A 17,584-nucleotide genomic window follows, 5' to 3' on the forward strand; every position below is an offset into this window, starting at 1 on the left:
ACCAGATCTTTTCTATTATTTCCTTCTCCCTTAATACTTTCCACTACTGCTTTAGAATCTGTGCACACCACCACCCTGATTGGTTGAATCTCCTCCACCCACTGCAAGCTTAATATAACTGCCACCATTTCTGCTGTAAAAACCGACAATTGATCTGATATTCTTTTATAAATACATTTTTTAAACTCTGGAATATATATTACTATTCCCACATATCCTTTTAAATTCTTAGAACCATCTGTATAAATTTTAAGGTAATTATTATATGTAGTTCTTAAATAAATATCAGTCTTTATCCCTATTTCATTTAAATTCCAATCATTTTTTGTTGTATTAATTTGCAAATCTACATTAACCTCTGGTATTAGCCATAGTGATTTCGACTGTCGTAAAACGTCCGAGAGACTCCTTGAAAATAACTAATGGGAATTTTGGGTCTTTTCCACGATTCGAACTATGTTGCTCAAACCAAAGATAAAAGAGACGGTTCTTCCCCCTCTCAAATAACTGTTTCAATATCCAATACCATTCCTTAAATAACCTTCATATCTAAACATAAGTATACGTGCGTATAAAATACTAATATGACTAATGATTTGGTCCTGGTTGTTCATCACAGTGGAGTAGAGGAACCTACTTAAACATATTTCACTCAACTACAAGAAATTACTCAAGAGTGGAAAAAAGTATAAGTTATGGGCAATACAAATGACCAAAAGTCGATACAAATCAATAACATAATTAAAAAAATAATACATTTTGATTTATTTTTTACAATATAAAACCTATGAAACTAATGCTTACAGTGCATATTGTATTTTTATTCCCCACAGTAAAGAAGAGTCCTTTACTTTTCAACCTAAGGCAAAAAAATTATGGAGAAAGCTGGCTTTCATAGCCTTCTGTCCTGCCTTTCTAAATCATCATGACCTTTAATTTGATAAATATGTCTATGACTCACTAAACATTGGTAAAAGCCAATGCCTATAAACAGTCTTGAAATACCCCTAAAATCGTGACCCTGCTTCCTGCTGTAGGTTCAAAGATATGAAGGACAAATGGTATGAATAGACATTTTCCCTCAAGCTGTCCTTTCCCCCCTTCATTTAAATCAACCCTAGTCGGTGTCCGTTTTATTGCGGTATGAGCTGTACAAGTCGTAAAAGCTCAAGCCTGTTCTACCATAAGAAAACAAGCTGCATTTAATGGCTTTAATTCTTTAAAAGTATGATGAAGAGCAATATACAGGGCAAAAACCCTGATTGGACAATCCTGAATTTAAATGCATTTGAAATGAGACCACAAAAATGGCTAAATATATATAGAAAATATTTGCTGAACTGTGTAAGTTAACATAATCTTGTATGGTATGAAAATATAAAATTTAAACTCACATGTGAAAACAGGATAAGCAATAAGTGTAAACAACGTTTAATACATAAAGTTACACATGCTTGTTTTTTTTCTGAACTTATTAAACAATAAGTCACTTCATCCTTTCCTTTTCTTTCTTATCTGCAAAGCCTCATACAAAGGGAAGTGAAACAGATTAAGTCAATTTTAGACCGGTTTAATTTCCTACTCTGTCACGTTCTCATGAGTCAAAGTGTGTACTTCAATATGGAAAAGTATCCACAGTGTGCACAGGTCAGAGACAAAGCTATGGGGAAAGTGAAAGACGGTTCACTATGCTGTAAAAATGTGTTTGCTAGCAAACACAGTCCAACTGCTTTTCTCTTTTTTTTTGTCTCACTTGTTTCAGATCACAAAGCAAATTTGAATATCAGTAATACATAATAAAAATCCATTTTCAGTAGATGGTTGAATTTGTTGGATTAGAAACCAACCCACCATACCATAGAACAAAAGGCAGACATAGGTTTCCACAGAGGAGTCAGAAAATTTAATCACAGCAAAAATACTTAACAAGGGTAAAAAAAGAAGACGCCGCCAATGACAACTCATACTGGATTGAAACCAAGAAGAAAAACGACAAAGTCTCTGTATGGTTTGTAAAATATATATTTGAGGCCATCCAAACGAAAGTATTGGGTCACTAGACATAAGCATGCATTGGCATGTCAGGGTGAAGTAACTCAAACAAACGAGTTGGAATACACCCTATGAAAGACTTAAGTGGATTCACGGCTGAAGAAGATGTTAGAAAAGAGTAATGTGTCCTCATTTGCCTGTGATATGTAGTAGCTTTTATATTAACTGTAGGTGTGAGAAGGAAACCAAGATAATTCCAGTCAAAAGACTTTGCAATTATCCATGGTGAGGTTATAAAAGCATGGCCCCTCCTGTCTTTGGCATGCAGACAGGAGGTGCTTGATATTTGACAGGTGCCTTATAGGACTTAACCACAGTGTTGACAAACGAATTGCGTTTTTGGCTGGGCTCCATTTTCACACCGTATGTGTTATCATATTTTTATGTTTATCATATGTTATCTAAGCATGTTTTACATTCTTAGAGTCGTTGGGAAGATGGACTGAGGTACAGACATGTTGGTCCTGGAGGAAAACCTTTTGGAAGCTGCAAAGGAGACTGAGGCAGTAGAACCTCAGTCCCCTAAACATTCAGCCAAAAGCTATAATGATCAAAGCATTTTCATATGTTAGAATTACCCAATCAAACTAAGGACTTAAATCCAATTGAGTATTTTGTAAGATGCAACATTTTTTGTTTACAGACTCTCTTCGTCCAATCTAAAAAAGTTTGAGGTGTTTTGCAAAAAAGAATGGGGGAAAAAAATGTAATCTCTAATATGTTGAAGAAACATCCAGTCTAAAATGCATGTGATTTAATAGAGTTTGGCACTTGCAAATGCAGTGAAAGGTTAGCTTGAGAAAGTATGGACTGAATACAATTCCACTGTCTATTTTGACTGTATCTAAAGTCTCATGTATTTAGTCGAATTAATAGAGAATAAAACAAAAATAGCACTCTGAAATAAAAGGAGAAGCCCACTAGACTGATTAAAGAACACTCCAACAGTACAGTAATCTCAAGGTCCACCAGGCCGCTTTCCTTGATTAAGAAGAAAAGCTAAATTTGAACTCCTCGGTAAGTAATAAGTGGAGAATAAGTGGAAAATTATTATTTTTATCAATACATACGTTTTATAGATATAAAACAGATTTTGTTTTATATCTATAAAACAAAATTATACCATATGTATTACCACATATGGTAATTACCACGTATTATGATATGTGGCAATACCACATATGGCCACAAGAGGGTGACGCTAAAACAGAAACAGAAAGGAGAAAAGCTCTCCAATCTCACCGCAGTACATGTAAAGCTTATTTATACCATGTGATGAATAAGGAGCTGATGAAACTTCGTATGCGCAAGTTGCGAGGGGCCTCAGCTCTGTGGACCAGATCCTCCATTTGCTGAAATCCACACAGCCACGTAGCGTCAAGATGGTTTCTTTTCCCAGTTTCTTTCTCTTTTTTCTTTCACAGTTTTTAGTTATGACTCCTCCTATTTAAATTTGCTCTGTCCAATCAGGCCACCTGAGCCTATTTCGGTGACAATTTCAAACGCATCTAAACGTTTGACAGAGGCTCACTTCTTAGCAGCTCATCTTAAATATGAGGGTTCTTCAGCGGGGATCTGAGCGTTATTATTATAGATATTCAGTCGGGTGATGATGTGAAAGCATTATCTGAGACCCGGACGAGTCATTTTTGGAAATGAAAGGAAACCTCGCTACGATTCAGCAATATCGTCGTCATAAAGTGAAGCTCTCACATGATGAGGCCCACATACAGTAAGAAACAGGCTCTATTGTGATTACTGTTTTGAAAACGAGCGGGAAGTGACGGTTAATGACATCATGTTGGCTGGTGATCGGTGCAACTTTTTTTTTTCTGTCATCGTAGCCGGGTGTGTGTGTGTGGTTTTTTGTTTGTTTTTGCTTTCGCTTGTTTATAGTCTTTGACATTTAGCTATTCAAATGTAGAGTCACAATAGGCTACTTCCCAATTCATAGGGCAGGGATGCGTGTGCTGCCGTTCAAGGGTCATTTGAGGTGAAATCTGTTTGTTTTGTGTTATGGTATGGCGGCAATACGTCTATAAGTTGGACATAAAACCTATAAAAACCTACAGTGTAAACATTTGAAGGCCAAAAGTCTTGTGTGAATATTTTTTGTGTTGTGTTACTTGCCTCCAAACACGCAAGCAGCAATTTGAATGACTTTGTGTTCTGTCATTCAGGACATGGAAATATTAAAGCCTTAAGAAGAAGGCAACTGGACATCCGCTGTTCTTGATGACCTCTTTCTTTCCATCCAAAATAGATGAAAAGAAAGCTTCTCAGTCGTATATGTTCCACTGTTTAAAACAGTGTTTTACATGATTGTAAAACACTAAATTAGAAACACATGTGTTTCTGATTTAGTTCTTGGATCCTCAAAGGGATTTTTTTTTCCGTGTGGGTTTGGACAACTATTGTCTCTCCCCTATAGTTATTGTCTTAAAAGTAGTTCATGTGGCAATAGTAAACCCTTTCAAGTGTTTGCAAAAAACCAACAGTGTGGTTCATTTTTAATGATGATAATTATATTTAGAATCTAATTGTGTGTGGGGGGAGTGGGCGGGGGGCGCTTCTTGGGGCCTGCTGAAAACTTGAATCACTGCGTCCTGCGAGTCGGCTGCAATATAAGAGACATTTCTCTTTTTGTTCAGCATTAAACCTATTTTTTATACCAGTTTGAAAAAGATAGATGTCTTTAAATCAGTTTATTTCAATTTACTCATTTCAAATGAATCCATACAAATGCATCTCTTAAGTTGAATATATTTTTCAGATTGATCTATGTAAAGAAATTATTTTGAGACGGAGTGTGATGTTGCAGATGAGCTAGTCAAATGTAATGAAGGGTTAATAGGAAATGTACATGCCATAAAACAAAAAGTATTTCAGCTAAATGAACCAGGAAGTTGTCGCTGTAAAAGCAAATAAAAATACATTAAGATTGAATTGATCCATTCTAAAATACAGAGCATTTTTTAGTTGTATGGAAAAAAATATATATGACTTTAAAAGTCATAAATAAATTACTAATGCACTGCAAAATAAGGCACCACCTCCAATATAAATTTAGATCATCTAACAAACTATGATAATGTCCAAAACTATACTGCTAAGGTTTATTGTTTTAAGTAACTTCTTGTTGAGGAACACACACGAGGCCAAAAGAGTGTGTTGAGGCACATCTGTGTGGAGGAACACAGACGGCCAAGAGTGACTGTGCTCTCTTTTGGAGCCACTCTTTTGGCCGTGTGTGTTCCTCATCACAGACGGCCAAAAGAGTGGCCGTCTGTGCAGAGGCACATCTGTGATGAGGAACACACACGGCCAAAAGAGTGGGGCTCTTTTGGATCCAGATTGGCCGCACCCGGAAGAAAAATAAAAAGGGGAAAATCGCTCACAGGAAACTATAAACCACAAGCACGATTAAGTCATACCGTTAGCTAACACTCATTTGCAGATTTGAAAGTACTTGGCAGTGAAATACGCGTCATGATAGTGTCTGTAATGCAGACAAAGAGACTGAAATTATATGATCACATAAACATGCATGGGGCTTTGTCAAACTTTTTTTTCCAGCAAAAGGGATCTAATATTTTTCTATTTATTTTTATTTTTTCTTTGTTTGTGTCCAGGTGGTAAGGCTGGAGCACAACGCACTGGTCAAGGCACTGGGCTGCCCCCAACTCGCGCGACCGTGACTTACGACGCCGCCGCCGCAATCCCGGACTCTGGAAAACATTAAGAACCCACTGCACAGTTTTCCAAAAAATCAGCATATGTACATGTATGACAGCCATTCCATTTCAGTCTCAGTTGAATTCGCCTCTTTCTACTCAATGGAGTGGCATATGGTCACCCAAAAGCAGTGTGAAAGACTGGCGGAAAGCATGCCGAGATGCATGACTATGATTAAAAATCACGGTTATTCCACCGAATACTGATTTTTGAACTCTTCTTGAGTTAAAACATTAGTATTGTAGTTTCTAAATGAACATAAACTTGTTTTCTTTGCGTTATTTGCCGTCTGAAAGCGTTTAATCTTTTTCGTTTTTCTGACCATTTATTTTCTGCAAATAGCCTACATGCAACATTTTTTTCCTCGGAATTACGTTGTCAGTAGTTCATAGAATTAAAAAAAAAAACAAAGTTAATTTTACTCAAACGAGTAAAATCAGAGAACTGATAGTTTTGCAGTTGTCTCTTCATTTTTTTTCCCAGAGCTGTGTAGCTGTGTAGCGTGCTGATTGACAAGTGGGTTGACGTCAGTGACCAAAAGGGAAACCTGCAGCTGCATCAGGCCGAGAGGGAGAAACATCTGGTGGTGATCAGGCTGCATCTGGAGAATACCCATCCGCAGAGTGACCGGACTCCAGTGGGGGTAAAGCCGTCTAAAAAGCTGACCAAAACACGTCTTATGCATTGTAAGAGCGTTCTTGTTCCCGAATGAGGGATTTGGGGTTGGCATAAGGCCTGCAGCAAAACCTTTTAGGACGCTGTCGAGCAGAGGCGTCATGGCTTTAAAAAAATAATGTATTTATTTAGGGTGCATTGAATTTTACTTTACAATGAAAACAGTAAATTTAAAACAGAAAAGATCCGCCAATATTCAGTAAAGTTATTCATGTTAACAGCTTATTGCGGTTTTCCGCCGCAATTGACACATTATTTAAAATAGAAACGCTTGGAACACTTTGAACCTATAAGACTTCAGTCCATTTCTCTTTGATGAACGCGGTTTTAAAAACAACGAGCGCTGTTTAGTCGAATAACAATGCAAAATAAAGGAAACAGCAAAATCAATTTTAAAAATTGATAAAGTAACCATAAAACCAAACAACACAAAAATCTCAATTGTATGTAAATTGTAAATTGAGGCCTCGGCTGCGTTCTCTGTTGATTTTTATGTTTCCTGGCATATTTAAAAAGTAAAACATTGACTTTACCGACTACAAAAAACGACACTTAATAAAAAGTGCATTAGAAAAGTTTTCCTAATTGTTATTGGAAGAATGTTTTTTGCATTTCTATTTGTTATTCATTGTTAGGCAGCTTTAAAGTATCGAGAATGAGTGTCTCAAAAGTACCAGCGAAGATCCGCCTTTCATTTATAAGACAGTGAAGCATTAATTGATGCTAGAACTATATATAAGCAGGAAATGTCCCTAATCGAACTTCATTGTGGCTGCAAAACTAAGTAACATTTTATCACCACTGCGCCAATGTATGAACCGACTCTGTCAAATGAAATATTTGAAGTGGAACTTGGATTCTGTCAAAAGTCCTTGCAGGATATTTTCTCTGGTCACAACTGACCTCCTTTTCCAACTATCCCCACCTACTTGCTTCTGGAAAGTTGGTACTGGACATTAAGCTCAGTTTTAAAAATAGGGTCTCGGTTCGCTGTGTTAGGTGATGTGTGTACCTCATCTTGATTTTGTTATAGTTAAACACGGTCTCTTTTGCTATTGTTTATAATGCTGTATTTTTTTTAAAGCATTTTATGACTGCAAACACTGCAGCTCGTCTTTGTTCACGCAGTGTAAAGCTAACATGAGCAAGTCATATGTGTTGGTGTGAATTTTGATGCTGTAGTATTTGAGTGGGGAAAAAGTCTGGGTGTTTTGGTGATCGTAGCTGACATAGTTCTTTGTTCAGATCCTGTCTTCTGTCGTTTGGGCGTGACTGATACAGAGAACCGGGATTTGCAAAGTCATGTCCAAACTTGACTCTTCAGGCCCGGAGGCATGGGCTGGCATTGGCGGGCATCGCCCAACCACAAAGTCAACTGTGGGTGGGCAGTTTAAATGACCCCCCTCATTTAAACGCAACATGAGCGCTAAATCGCTCGCTGTGCAGCAGATTAGATTAATTTTTGCGCTCCCAAAAATAAGCCGATGCCTCCCCACCTGTTAAAATCGTTTGGAGTTTACCTGCCCCGACTTGTAAACTGCTGAATCAAGCACTGTAAAGGAGTGTCAGGGTAGCTATTTATTGACCATACACTGTGGGAATACAGCAATAAAATTAGTTCCATCAGTCGTTCTTTGTATGTCACAAATGCGGATTTTTTTTATTATTTTTTTTATTTTTTAAAGTGTTAACCTTAATTTGAAAATAAATAATCCTATGCTACAACAAATGGCCGTCACAAATGAGTATCAATGTATCTGGCAATCCGTTTTGAACTAATTTATTTTGGGACGTGTGAGCTTATTTTGACCTACTATTACTTTAAACTTTGTGTTTAATGATACTTGTGGCTCTGATCCTTGTTGGGGTCAGATAACAGAAAAATCAGAAATTATTATCAAAACTCGAGGTAGAATATTTATTTATCGCTGGTCGCCAAAGTCCGAAACTCGCTGTGAGGGTCTGAACTAGCCTGCAAGCAGCGTCTAGTGGTCAGCCCATTTTTGTCCCCCGACTCTTAAAGTGACCAACATTGCAAAGGTTAGAAACGGTGGAGAGTCGCAATGATCTGCACGGCTTGATTATTGCGCTGCATTCTGGCTGCTTCAAAGAAATTAAATAAATTTAGCGAACTGAACATTTACTAAAGCGAGCGGTATGTTTTCTTTCATTTTCTTTCATTTATTAAATCAGGTAAAAACCCCATTGACATCCAGATCTCATTTGCAAGCGGGACCTGGGCAGAAATCTGCGATTTATTTGTTGCATTATAAACAATGTACGCAACACGCATGCAAAACGTTTTTTTCCTTAATGGAAACTCGGGAGAGAATATAATTATCTTAATTCTGGAAAAGAAGATTATGTATTTTTTTAGGCTGTGATTATCAACATGTGGCCGCCATTTACTGGTGAGCTATTTTTAATCTAAAAGCGTTTGTGTGCAGATTGCGACCAGCTAACAGATTCATATAAGGTCTAAATCTAAATGCACACAACTGTAAATGTGTGCTTTACATACTAAATGTTGCTCTAAAACATATTTATATATTAAAAGTTTGCAAGAAAACTTGAAGGTCAACTGCTTTGCAGGAGCGGCAGGAAGCCGCTCCTGCTTTGCCCCGTCTGATAATTTAATATTTTTTTACGAACTAATCTTCGGCATGCTGTTCTGTTAAAAGCAAACAGTGCACGTCGTCGCAAAGCAGGGAATAAAGATAATACATCGTTAAATCAGATCAAGATCTCAATGTCATTCCTATTAAACAGCTCCAGTGTCCTATTTCCCGAGGGATCAATAAGCAACAAAAAAAGCAAAACATTCTTCTTTGTTCATGATATGAATAACTTATGTTTTCCATGTATTTCTCACTGCATTACAGTATAGTTTGTAAACGTTTGTTTTATAATCCAGTTTTTTATTCTCTCGTATCCTTTATTACAGACTTAAGAAAAGGTCAGTGAAGATCAGGACGTGGAGTTTGTTGTCAGAAACATTCTGACATTTACACATGGATTGAAATATATAAATACAAATGTAAATGTGTGCTTTACAAATTAAAGCAAGAGGTTCATTTTTTACATCTTTGAAAGTTTTTACTGTGGATTTGTAAACTCATGACTATAATCAGTCATTATATGAGCACTACAGACACTGGAAGCTATCTGGAGCCAGACAGTCTGTTTATTATTATTATTATTATTATTATTATTATTATTATTATTATTATTATTATTATTATTATTTTCTGTGTTGTTTGGTATATGTTTTTATTGTTTCCGTTGTTTTGTTTTGTTTTCTGTAGACTCATTATGACTATATCTTCTCGGACAACCTCTGAAAGTTTTCGTCCATTTGCTCTGGGACCAGTAAGACGAAGCAGAAGACTGGAAGCGAACCAGTGAAACCCCTCTCCTCACTCAAGACTGTGTTTATAATTTTCTGTTGTCTCCACAGATTGAAGATTTCAGTATGGGTCTGTTGCTAATGCAACAATGCCATAAACAAATGAGAAAAGAATCATCATCAGGTACGATAGTCACTTGATGGGTCCAAATATCACTGACAATATTTCATGTTTTCCATTAATAAAATACATAGTGCAACATATTCTGTTAGGGAAGAATTAAGTTCACTGACAATTGCCTTATAGCTTTTAGTAGAGAAACTTTACTTCTTATGAATTCAACAGGAAAGATGAATTGTGAAAGTGACTTCCTCTGCTGAGATTATTAGAAATGTCAGAGCAGTGTGTGTGTGTACTGTGGGTATTTCACCAAAGTTGTGCAGCCGAACTGACTCTTATCTTTAGCTTTAACAGAAACACATGCAGGTGATTACAACATTCCTGTTTGCTAATATTTGATCTCGTGTTGCTTTTTGGAACAGCATCTCTTTGTTAGTATTTTTTTTAGATTTCTTACGAATAATCACTATCTCCACTATTATGCAGTCTAGATTTATGTGATTCTCAGATTAGTTTGTTAAAGGATACATCTCTAAAAATAAAACTCTTGGTAAAGGCGAGGTAAGGAACCCTCTAAGACACGAATATGCAGACTGATATGTCAGAGCACATGATCATTTGCCACTGAAAATAAGCATTTTTATAGTTTATTAAATGTATACATCTCACCCTTTACATGAAATGTATACATGAGATGTATACATGAAAAGTATAAAAGTCCTCAAGGGCCGGTGTCCTGCAACTTTTAGATGTGCCTCTGCTGCACCACACCTGACTAGAATAATTAGGTCATTAGCAAGGCTCTGGAGAACTGATCTACACAAGGAGGAGGTAATTAAGCCATTTCATTCCAGTGTTTTGTACCTGTGGCACATCTAAAAACTGTAGGACCTCGGCCCTCGAGGACTGGACTTTGACACCTGTGATGTAAAGGGTATACATCCCTTTACATTAGGGATGTCAAACTCCAGTCCTCAAGGGCCGCTGTCCTACAGTTTTTAGATGTGCCACAGGTACAAAAAACCGCTGCAATGAAATGGCTTAATTACCTCCTCCTTGTGTAGATCAGTTCTCCAGAGCTTTGACCTAATTATTGTATTCATGTGTGGTGCAGCAGAGGCACATCTAAAAGTTGCAGGGCAGCGGCCCTTGAGGACTGGAGTTTGAAACCTGTGCTTTACATGTATACATGTAAAGGGATCATTATGTCCATCAGAACTTCACTTTAAGCTGTTAAATGTCAACATGAACAAAACAAACTTGAATCTAAATGAGACAAACTGAAGGCCGTTGATTTCGAAACTAAAAATTGGAAGTAATGAGTGACTGCTTCCTTATTTACTCTCCACAAAGGAAATATATAACAGGCTCATTCTTTTGTTCAATTGCATTTTTGTTATAAGTTTCTTGCCTAATTAGTCGGTTACCACATTATAAAAGCTTTCTAAGTAAACTACTTCATCTTCATCAACAGACATCTTATTAAGCCATTCTTGCAGATTCATTTGTTGGTAACGCAACGTTTTCCAGTTATCTTCTCCTCACACTTACTGGAGCACAATATTTTGAGTAGCAAACAAAGGGGATCTACGAATAGCAAAGTGGATGCAGGCTTACATATCTGAAATAATTTCATTGGTATAGTCTGCTAACATATACACACACAAGAAAATGTTTAGAGTCATAATTCCCCATTCATACAGAAGTCACCCATTCATGTAGCTGGTGGTTATTTTAAAGCAAAATTTTACAGCTGCGTTATAAAAAGAGAGAAGTTCCCATTTGTGTGGGCAGACTGTTTTTTGCAACCATTTCAGGAACTGTCTATATCTTGACCTTCATTGATAAAGTCCCAAAATGACTTAAATTAACTTTTCTCATAATTAATGAAAGAAAGCACAGTGCAGTCTGTCGATTTTAATCATGTTTTAAGCAGCCCATTCGGAGCCCCGAGGAGCTGACTTGAAAATGGCACAATCAGAAAGAAAAAAAGTGTGCCCTAAATTAATGCAACTTTTATATCACACTTTGTAAAAAATATATATATAAAGACAAACAGCAGGAAATAACAAAACCCTGGATTGTTGGGGGCTTTTTCATTTGAAAAAAGATGAATGTGGAGAAGAGGGCTGCTTGCTGCAGAAAGAGAGAACAGTAAGAAAGTGTGTGTGTGTGTGTGTGTGTGTGTGTGTGTGTGTGTGTGTGTGTGTGTGTGTGTGTGTGTGTGTGTGTCTGTGGGAGGAGGAGCGGGGATGCTGTTACTGTTTAGGGCTATTTTTGCTTTTGGTGTCATTACTTCTCTGCTGCACATTTGCGAGTTTTTAAACGTGCTTTATAATTAAGTAAACTTGAACGTGAACATTAAATACAGGTAGGTACGGAGTGTTAGACGGGCAGAGGCCATTTTGTCAGCATATTCGTTAAAATTTGAATTTTAAATGTGTTCCGGATTTTATTCTCCCATCAAGTTCGTGACCCGCCACGGTTATAGAGGAGATAAAAATGCGGCGGCTACTTTGGTTCGCTCCTTCACAGTTCGCCGGCGGATAATCTGGCTGAGACAACGAAGCGGGGACGGCAGCGCTTTCCTGTAACGGAGCGGGCAACGCGCTTGTTGAGGGAATGAGGACAATGAAGAGAGAAACACCACGATATGTTAGAGTTTTGAGCAAAAGTAACTTATAAACTCTGAAAGGACTTTGACAGCTATTATAGCTTATTATGCATATACACTAGGACTCTATTCTGTATCCTAGTTAAGACCGTATTTGATCGTATCCTGCTGAGGGCACTGCTGTGTTTGGCTAATATCAGTCACATGATCAATCATGCACTTCAGTCATGTGGTCCAGTTTTAGCGTGGGCACAGACCACACCTCCCCGGAGCAACAGTTGCTCCTCTGTGTGACAAAATGGTGCGAATAGCATTCCTTCTTCTTTTTGTCTTATAGCTGGGCTTAGTCCAATCAGGCCAACTTCATATTTAAAACAAAGCGACTGAACGCTAACTTGTCTTTGAAGTCAAACAAAAAGGAGCACTTTATTCGTCCTCACTTTGAACCTAAAATACACCGTTTTTGTTTCAAAGGGTATTTCTATTTCTACCTTAAGTACTGATATTGCAATTTTTCGTTCGGGTTGTGGTCAGCCGCGCTGTAATCTCTGGAAACGAGATGTTTCTCTATGATTCAGCGATATTTGAATCCAACCTGGACTGCTGGTCGTACCTGATGATGCCTGGTTATATCTTTATTCTAGCTGATTGTTTTAAGAAATGGGATATCAGCCGTTTATTAATGACAGTATGGTGCAGGATTGCTTTGTCAATTGATTTTAATTCAGTTTATGATTTCTCCCCCTCCCCCTCGCCCTCCTCCTCCATGTTTGGCCGACTAGCTTGCTTACTTGCAAGAAGTCTCTAAAGTTTCCGAATAAGAGGAAGACATGTGCTGCGATTCAAACCTCATTTCAAGTAAGTTCCACACTTTATTTCGTTGTGTTTGCAGTTTTATTTCTTTTTAAAACCATTTTATATTTTATTTTTTTACATAAAAAAAGAGAATATTTATTGTAGTGTGGTAAACTCAAATCCAGCAGGTGTGGCTCCAAAGATAAATGAGCAATGCCTTCAAAATTTGAACACGAATTTATAGTTAAGCAAAACATGGGCTAAAGAAAAAAAAATATATATATATTTAAAGCATTCATCTTAGGCTTATTTTAGAGATTTTAGCATTTGAGAAAAATACAATAAACCACTGTCTGTCTGCACATGTATCCAGGAAGAGTCTATCAACTTTTAGCTGATATTTTAAGACCACATGAATGTGGGAGAAACAAATTAATATTATACATACATATACAATCTATGGAAGAAAAATAAAACTTAGAAATTTGTGGCTTTTTTTCTACATGTAAAGCTTGCTGAGTGGTGCACTACCAAACATTGTGTTGCCTTCAGCCTTTTATTTTCATGTTTAAAATATTATATTTATATTTTAAAACACTATAAGTGTCTAGGTGTACTGTGAGATTAAGTAAAAATGCTAATTATACTAATTTATAGTTTGTAATTGTATGATGTGTGATGAAGAATGGATGTAACTTTGGATGCATGAAATTATATATATATATATAAAGAAATGCTAATAACAAACCCCTAAAATAGTTTCAGCCTTTTTTTAATGCAAAAATATGCCATTTTTTGAGGTAATATGAGCAGCAGGAAGAGAAGGGGGAGAGGAGAGGAGAGGAGTGGCCTCAGGTATATAGGAACAAGAAGAAGAAGACCATTTTCTTTGTTCTATTAGGATGGCGTGCTGCACACACCTACTTTGCCAAGCCTCGGCGTCTGGGAAGCTGGAAGACGTGTTGAATTTATTGAGAGCTGGAGCTGAAGTTAATGGACTGAATGAGTTTAGGAGGACTCCTCTGCAGGTCTGGCTAATAGTTCACTTTCTCCTATTTAGTAAAATTGGCAGCATTAAATCAACACGGTGCTGAGTGTTTAATTTGTGTCAATGTAATTCTTCCAGAGTTATTTTGACAAGAAAGAGTTACAGCTACTCAATTTCTTGTTGAAACTAGCCATACCATTTCTAAAGGCTCCAGTAGACACAGCACAGTGTTGATTTAGCTGCCATTTCTCTCTGTGTTCAATAATAAGCTAAGATTTTGTTGTTGTTTTTTTTAACTGTGTGCTGGAGTAATATTTATTCCATGTTAACTATGTTATATATTACAAATTGAAAATTTCTGACCTAAAGTAATTAAGCTTTTTTTTCAGACTTGTGATCTCAATCATAAGAGAGAGAGAGAAAATGATTTTGTTTGCTATTTAAAATATATATATATATATATATATATATATATATATATATATATATATATATATATATATAAAAGAAAATATCAGCACTAAAACATTTTTGAGATGAAGTCCAAATAGAGAGAAAGTAGGAAATTGTTTCTCAGTGGAAAAATACAGGCCTCCTGTTAGAGGTGAAGTCTTACCAGGCTCCAGATTAAACTAGAGCTACATTCAGAGGGACAGTTTGCACACACTATTTCTATATCTTTACAGGAACTTTGCAATGACTTCCATTCATTTAGGGGTGGAAATAAAAAAAAATCTCTTCCACCTACTGTGGCTGGTAGAGCGACTTCACCTCTAAGAGGAGGCCTGTGTTTTTCCACTGAGTCACAGTGGCTGAGCCAATGGGGAGAGGAGAGAAACACATTCCCCATTTCCACAGTGGCTGAGCCAATGGGGAGAGGAGAGAAACACATTCCCCATTTCCACAGTGGCTGAGCCAATGGGGAGAGGAGAGAAACACATTCCCCATTTCCACAGTGGCTGAGCCAATGGGGAGAGGAGAGAAACACATTCCCCATTTCCACAGTGGCTGAGCCAATGGGGAGAGGAGAGAAACACATTCCCCATTTCCCAGGGGAATGAGTGAAAGAATGAATGGGGATACTCACAATATCAAATAAACTAAGGAAGCACAATAACTATAGGGCACTATGTAGCCAAAGAAAAATAACTGGTGTATATTCAAAAACTATAACAACATAAAAAAAATACTGTCACAACTGCAAATATACAAAAGAAGGGACAACTTAAAGATATGCCTATGGAGTCTGTATCCTCTTTGTAGTAAGACGGCTCACCCAGCTCACAGGTACTGAACGTTTCACGTGTTGTCATCAAAGTCTCCAATAAGAGGATAAAAAAAAGTTAGAGTTCTGGGTCTGACAGATTTACTGCTCAGCCTTCATCTGACGATTGAAGAAATTCTGGAGTGTCCTTCCTCCAACGAAAGCAGTCCTTTGACTTTTACTACAAGTATCGTTTTACGTTAATTTTAATAGCCTATATGATCTATCTTTGTTGTTTAAGTCAATTGAATCCACATTCAATATTGGCATGCAAATGTTGCCGGAAAAAGTTTACATTAGAAATTAAAATTAAAACATAAAAAAAAACCTCGGTTCTCAGTGTTTAATTTTCATTGACGTGCCTTGGGTCCAAGAAAGTAACGGAATTCCTACACGCGATTTGCTAATCAAGCTGACTAACTTTAATTTCGAGTGCACTCCCATGTTTTTTCGTCTCAGTTTATTTAAAGTGCAAACTTAAAAGCCGTAGTTTACTCAACTCATGACAAAATTATCAATTAACACAAATTGCTACTGTAAGTTTATCTTTCACAAACTCACACACGTAAGTTCAAAATCTAAATCAACTTACAAAGTTGTTTGACGAAATGGTTGTGAAACATCCGACCAGTAAACTCGTCTTTTATTTTCCTCATGTTTCCAGGTGGCGATGCTCGGAAATACCGAGCTCGTCCAGGCTCTCCTCGCGGCAGGAGCTGATCCCAACGCGCGAGACCAGATCCTAAACCTCACCGTGACTCACGACGCCGCACGCGAAGGTTTTGTGGAGACTGTGCGTGTGCTGATAAATCACGGAGCGGACGTGAATCTCGCGGACGAAATCGGGAACCTGCCGCTGCACCTGGCCGCAAGGGAGGGGCACCTGGAGGTGGTGAGGATGCTCCTGGACCTCACCGAGGACCCCTGGAGGACCAACCGCGAGGGACACACCGCGCTGTGGCTGGCACGAGACTTCAATCGCGTAGAGACGGCTGATTTCATTGAACAATATCTGGGACTCGAGTAGGTCTTATTGCTAATTTGTGTTTATTATAATGGCGCTGCATTGTTTTTGGTTGTTCAAATACAGCACCCTTTGTCTTTGTGCCGAAGTGCTTGATAAATAAAACAGATATGCGTCTTTATCATGCGACATCAGAAGCCATACTGATTGTAAAAACAAGAAATAAACTTCAACACACACGCCTGTGTCATTTTTGTGCTCAGTTTTCTCAAATACAGTCTGCTATTGTGAAAAATTGGCCTACTGTTAATTGACGTTTCAAATCACTTTATTTTCAGAAATTTAATAACAATAAAAGTGACACATGTTGCAATAACTTGATGTCTTCTTCGAGTCTGCGCCACAAAGAAAGCAAAAGCAATTTACTGAAGCCGATTAAGTCTGTCCAGATAGCGCGGTTCATATTTTTGCACACGGTGAAGATGTGCAAAAAGCCTTAAAATACATTCTTGATAAATAAACATTCTTATTCATTCTTGTTTTAAAGCAGGAGCATAATCTCACTCTGAAAATTGTACAAAAAAATCCAATACATTTATTTAGTTGCATAGAAACAATTCTTAACTAATTATTAGCACCCCTGCTCTTACTACATTGTACAACCACTTTTCAATTCAGTAAAAAATTCTTTATCTGAAATGGAAATTAAATAACTAAATACACCATCTTTTGTCAATAGAACAGTACTTCAGTAAGACATCACAAGGAGAGGGATATTATTCCACTTTGCATAATTTTTCGAGTCATCGGTCCTCTCCTACTCAGCTCCAAATGTAATGTTTTCAGAAACATTACATTTGGGAAATGAAATGACCATGGGCGCCATTTCTCTGGGGCCTTTGGAAGAACAAAATACCAACTGCATCGCAGATTATCCACCAAACATGTAGATCACAACTATTGCTCTTTGCGTTAAGTCTATTTGTATTGTTTGAATTATGATAGTTTTTGCGGCCTCCTATTCTCCCCA

General features: G+C 37.4%; 1 protein-coding gene and 1 long non-coding RNA gene across 3 annotated transcripts; both read left to right on the top strand.

Annotated features, from left to right (window-relative positions):
• Positions 1–3,592: 3,592 nt before the first annotated feature.
• On the top strand, positions 3,593–10,515 carry LOC122838440. The gene is made up of 4 exons (XR_006371893.1): positions 3,593–3,784; positions 5,685–5,836; positions 6,271–6,430; positions 9,768–10,515. It is a non-coding gene; the product is annotated as an uncharacterized LOC122838440 (long non-coding RNA).
• Positions 10,516–12,825: 2,310 nt separating this feature from the next.
• Positions 12,826–16,793, top strand: cdkn2c (cyclin-dependent kinase inhibitor 2C (p18, inhibits CDK4)). 2 transcript variants are annotated; one of them, XM_044129085.1, is made up of 4 exons: positions 12,826–12,844; positions 13,326–13,401; positions 14,240–14,366; positions 16,255–16,793. In XM_044129085.1, exons 3-4 carry the CDS (start codon positions 14,241–14,243, stop codon positions 16,615–16,617), a joined length of 489 nt encoding a protein of 162 aa, XP_043985020.1. In that variant the 5' UTR covers positions 12,826–12,844; positions 13,326–13,401; position 14,240; the 3' UTR covers positions 16,618–16,793. The 2 variants fall into 2 exon arrangements, with proteins under 2 accessions (XP_043985020.1, XP_043985019.1); XM_044129084.1 differs by lacking the exon at positions 12,826–12,844 and adding an exon at positions 12,865–13,018.
• Positions 16,794–17,584: the final 791 nt, after the last annotated feature.

Source organism: Gambusia affinis, linkage group LG10, assembly GCF_019740435.1.
Source record: "Gambusia affinis linkage group LG10, SWU_Gaff_1.0, whole genome shotgun sequence".
Classification (NCBI taxonomy): domain Eukaryota; kingdom Metazoa; phylum Chordata; class Actinopteri; order Cyprinodontiformes; family Poeciliidae; genus Gambusia; species Gambusia affinis.

What these genes read in the sequence shown, in the direction of transcription:
- cdkn2c (XM_044129085.1), top strand. Translation starts at nt 14,241, where the DNA reads ATGGCGTGCTGCACACACCTACTTTGCCAAGCCTCGGCGTCTGGGAAG. An exon ending in TTAGGAGGACTCCTCTGCAG is followed by an intron (nt 14,367 to 16,254) that starts GTCTGGCTAATA and finishes TCATGTTTCCAG; the next exon opens with GTGGCGATGCTCGGAAATAC.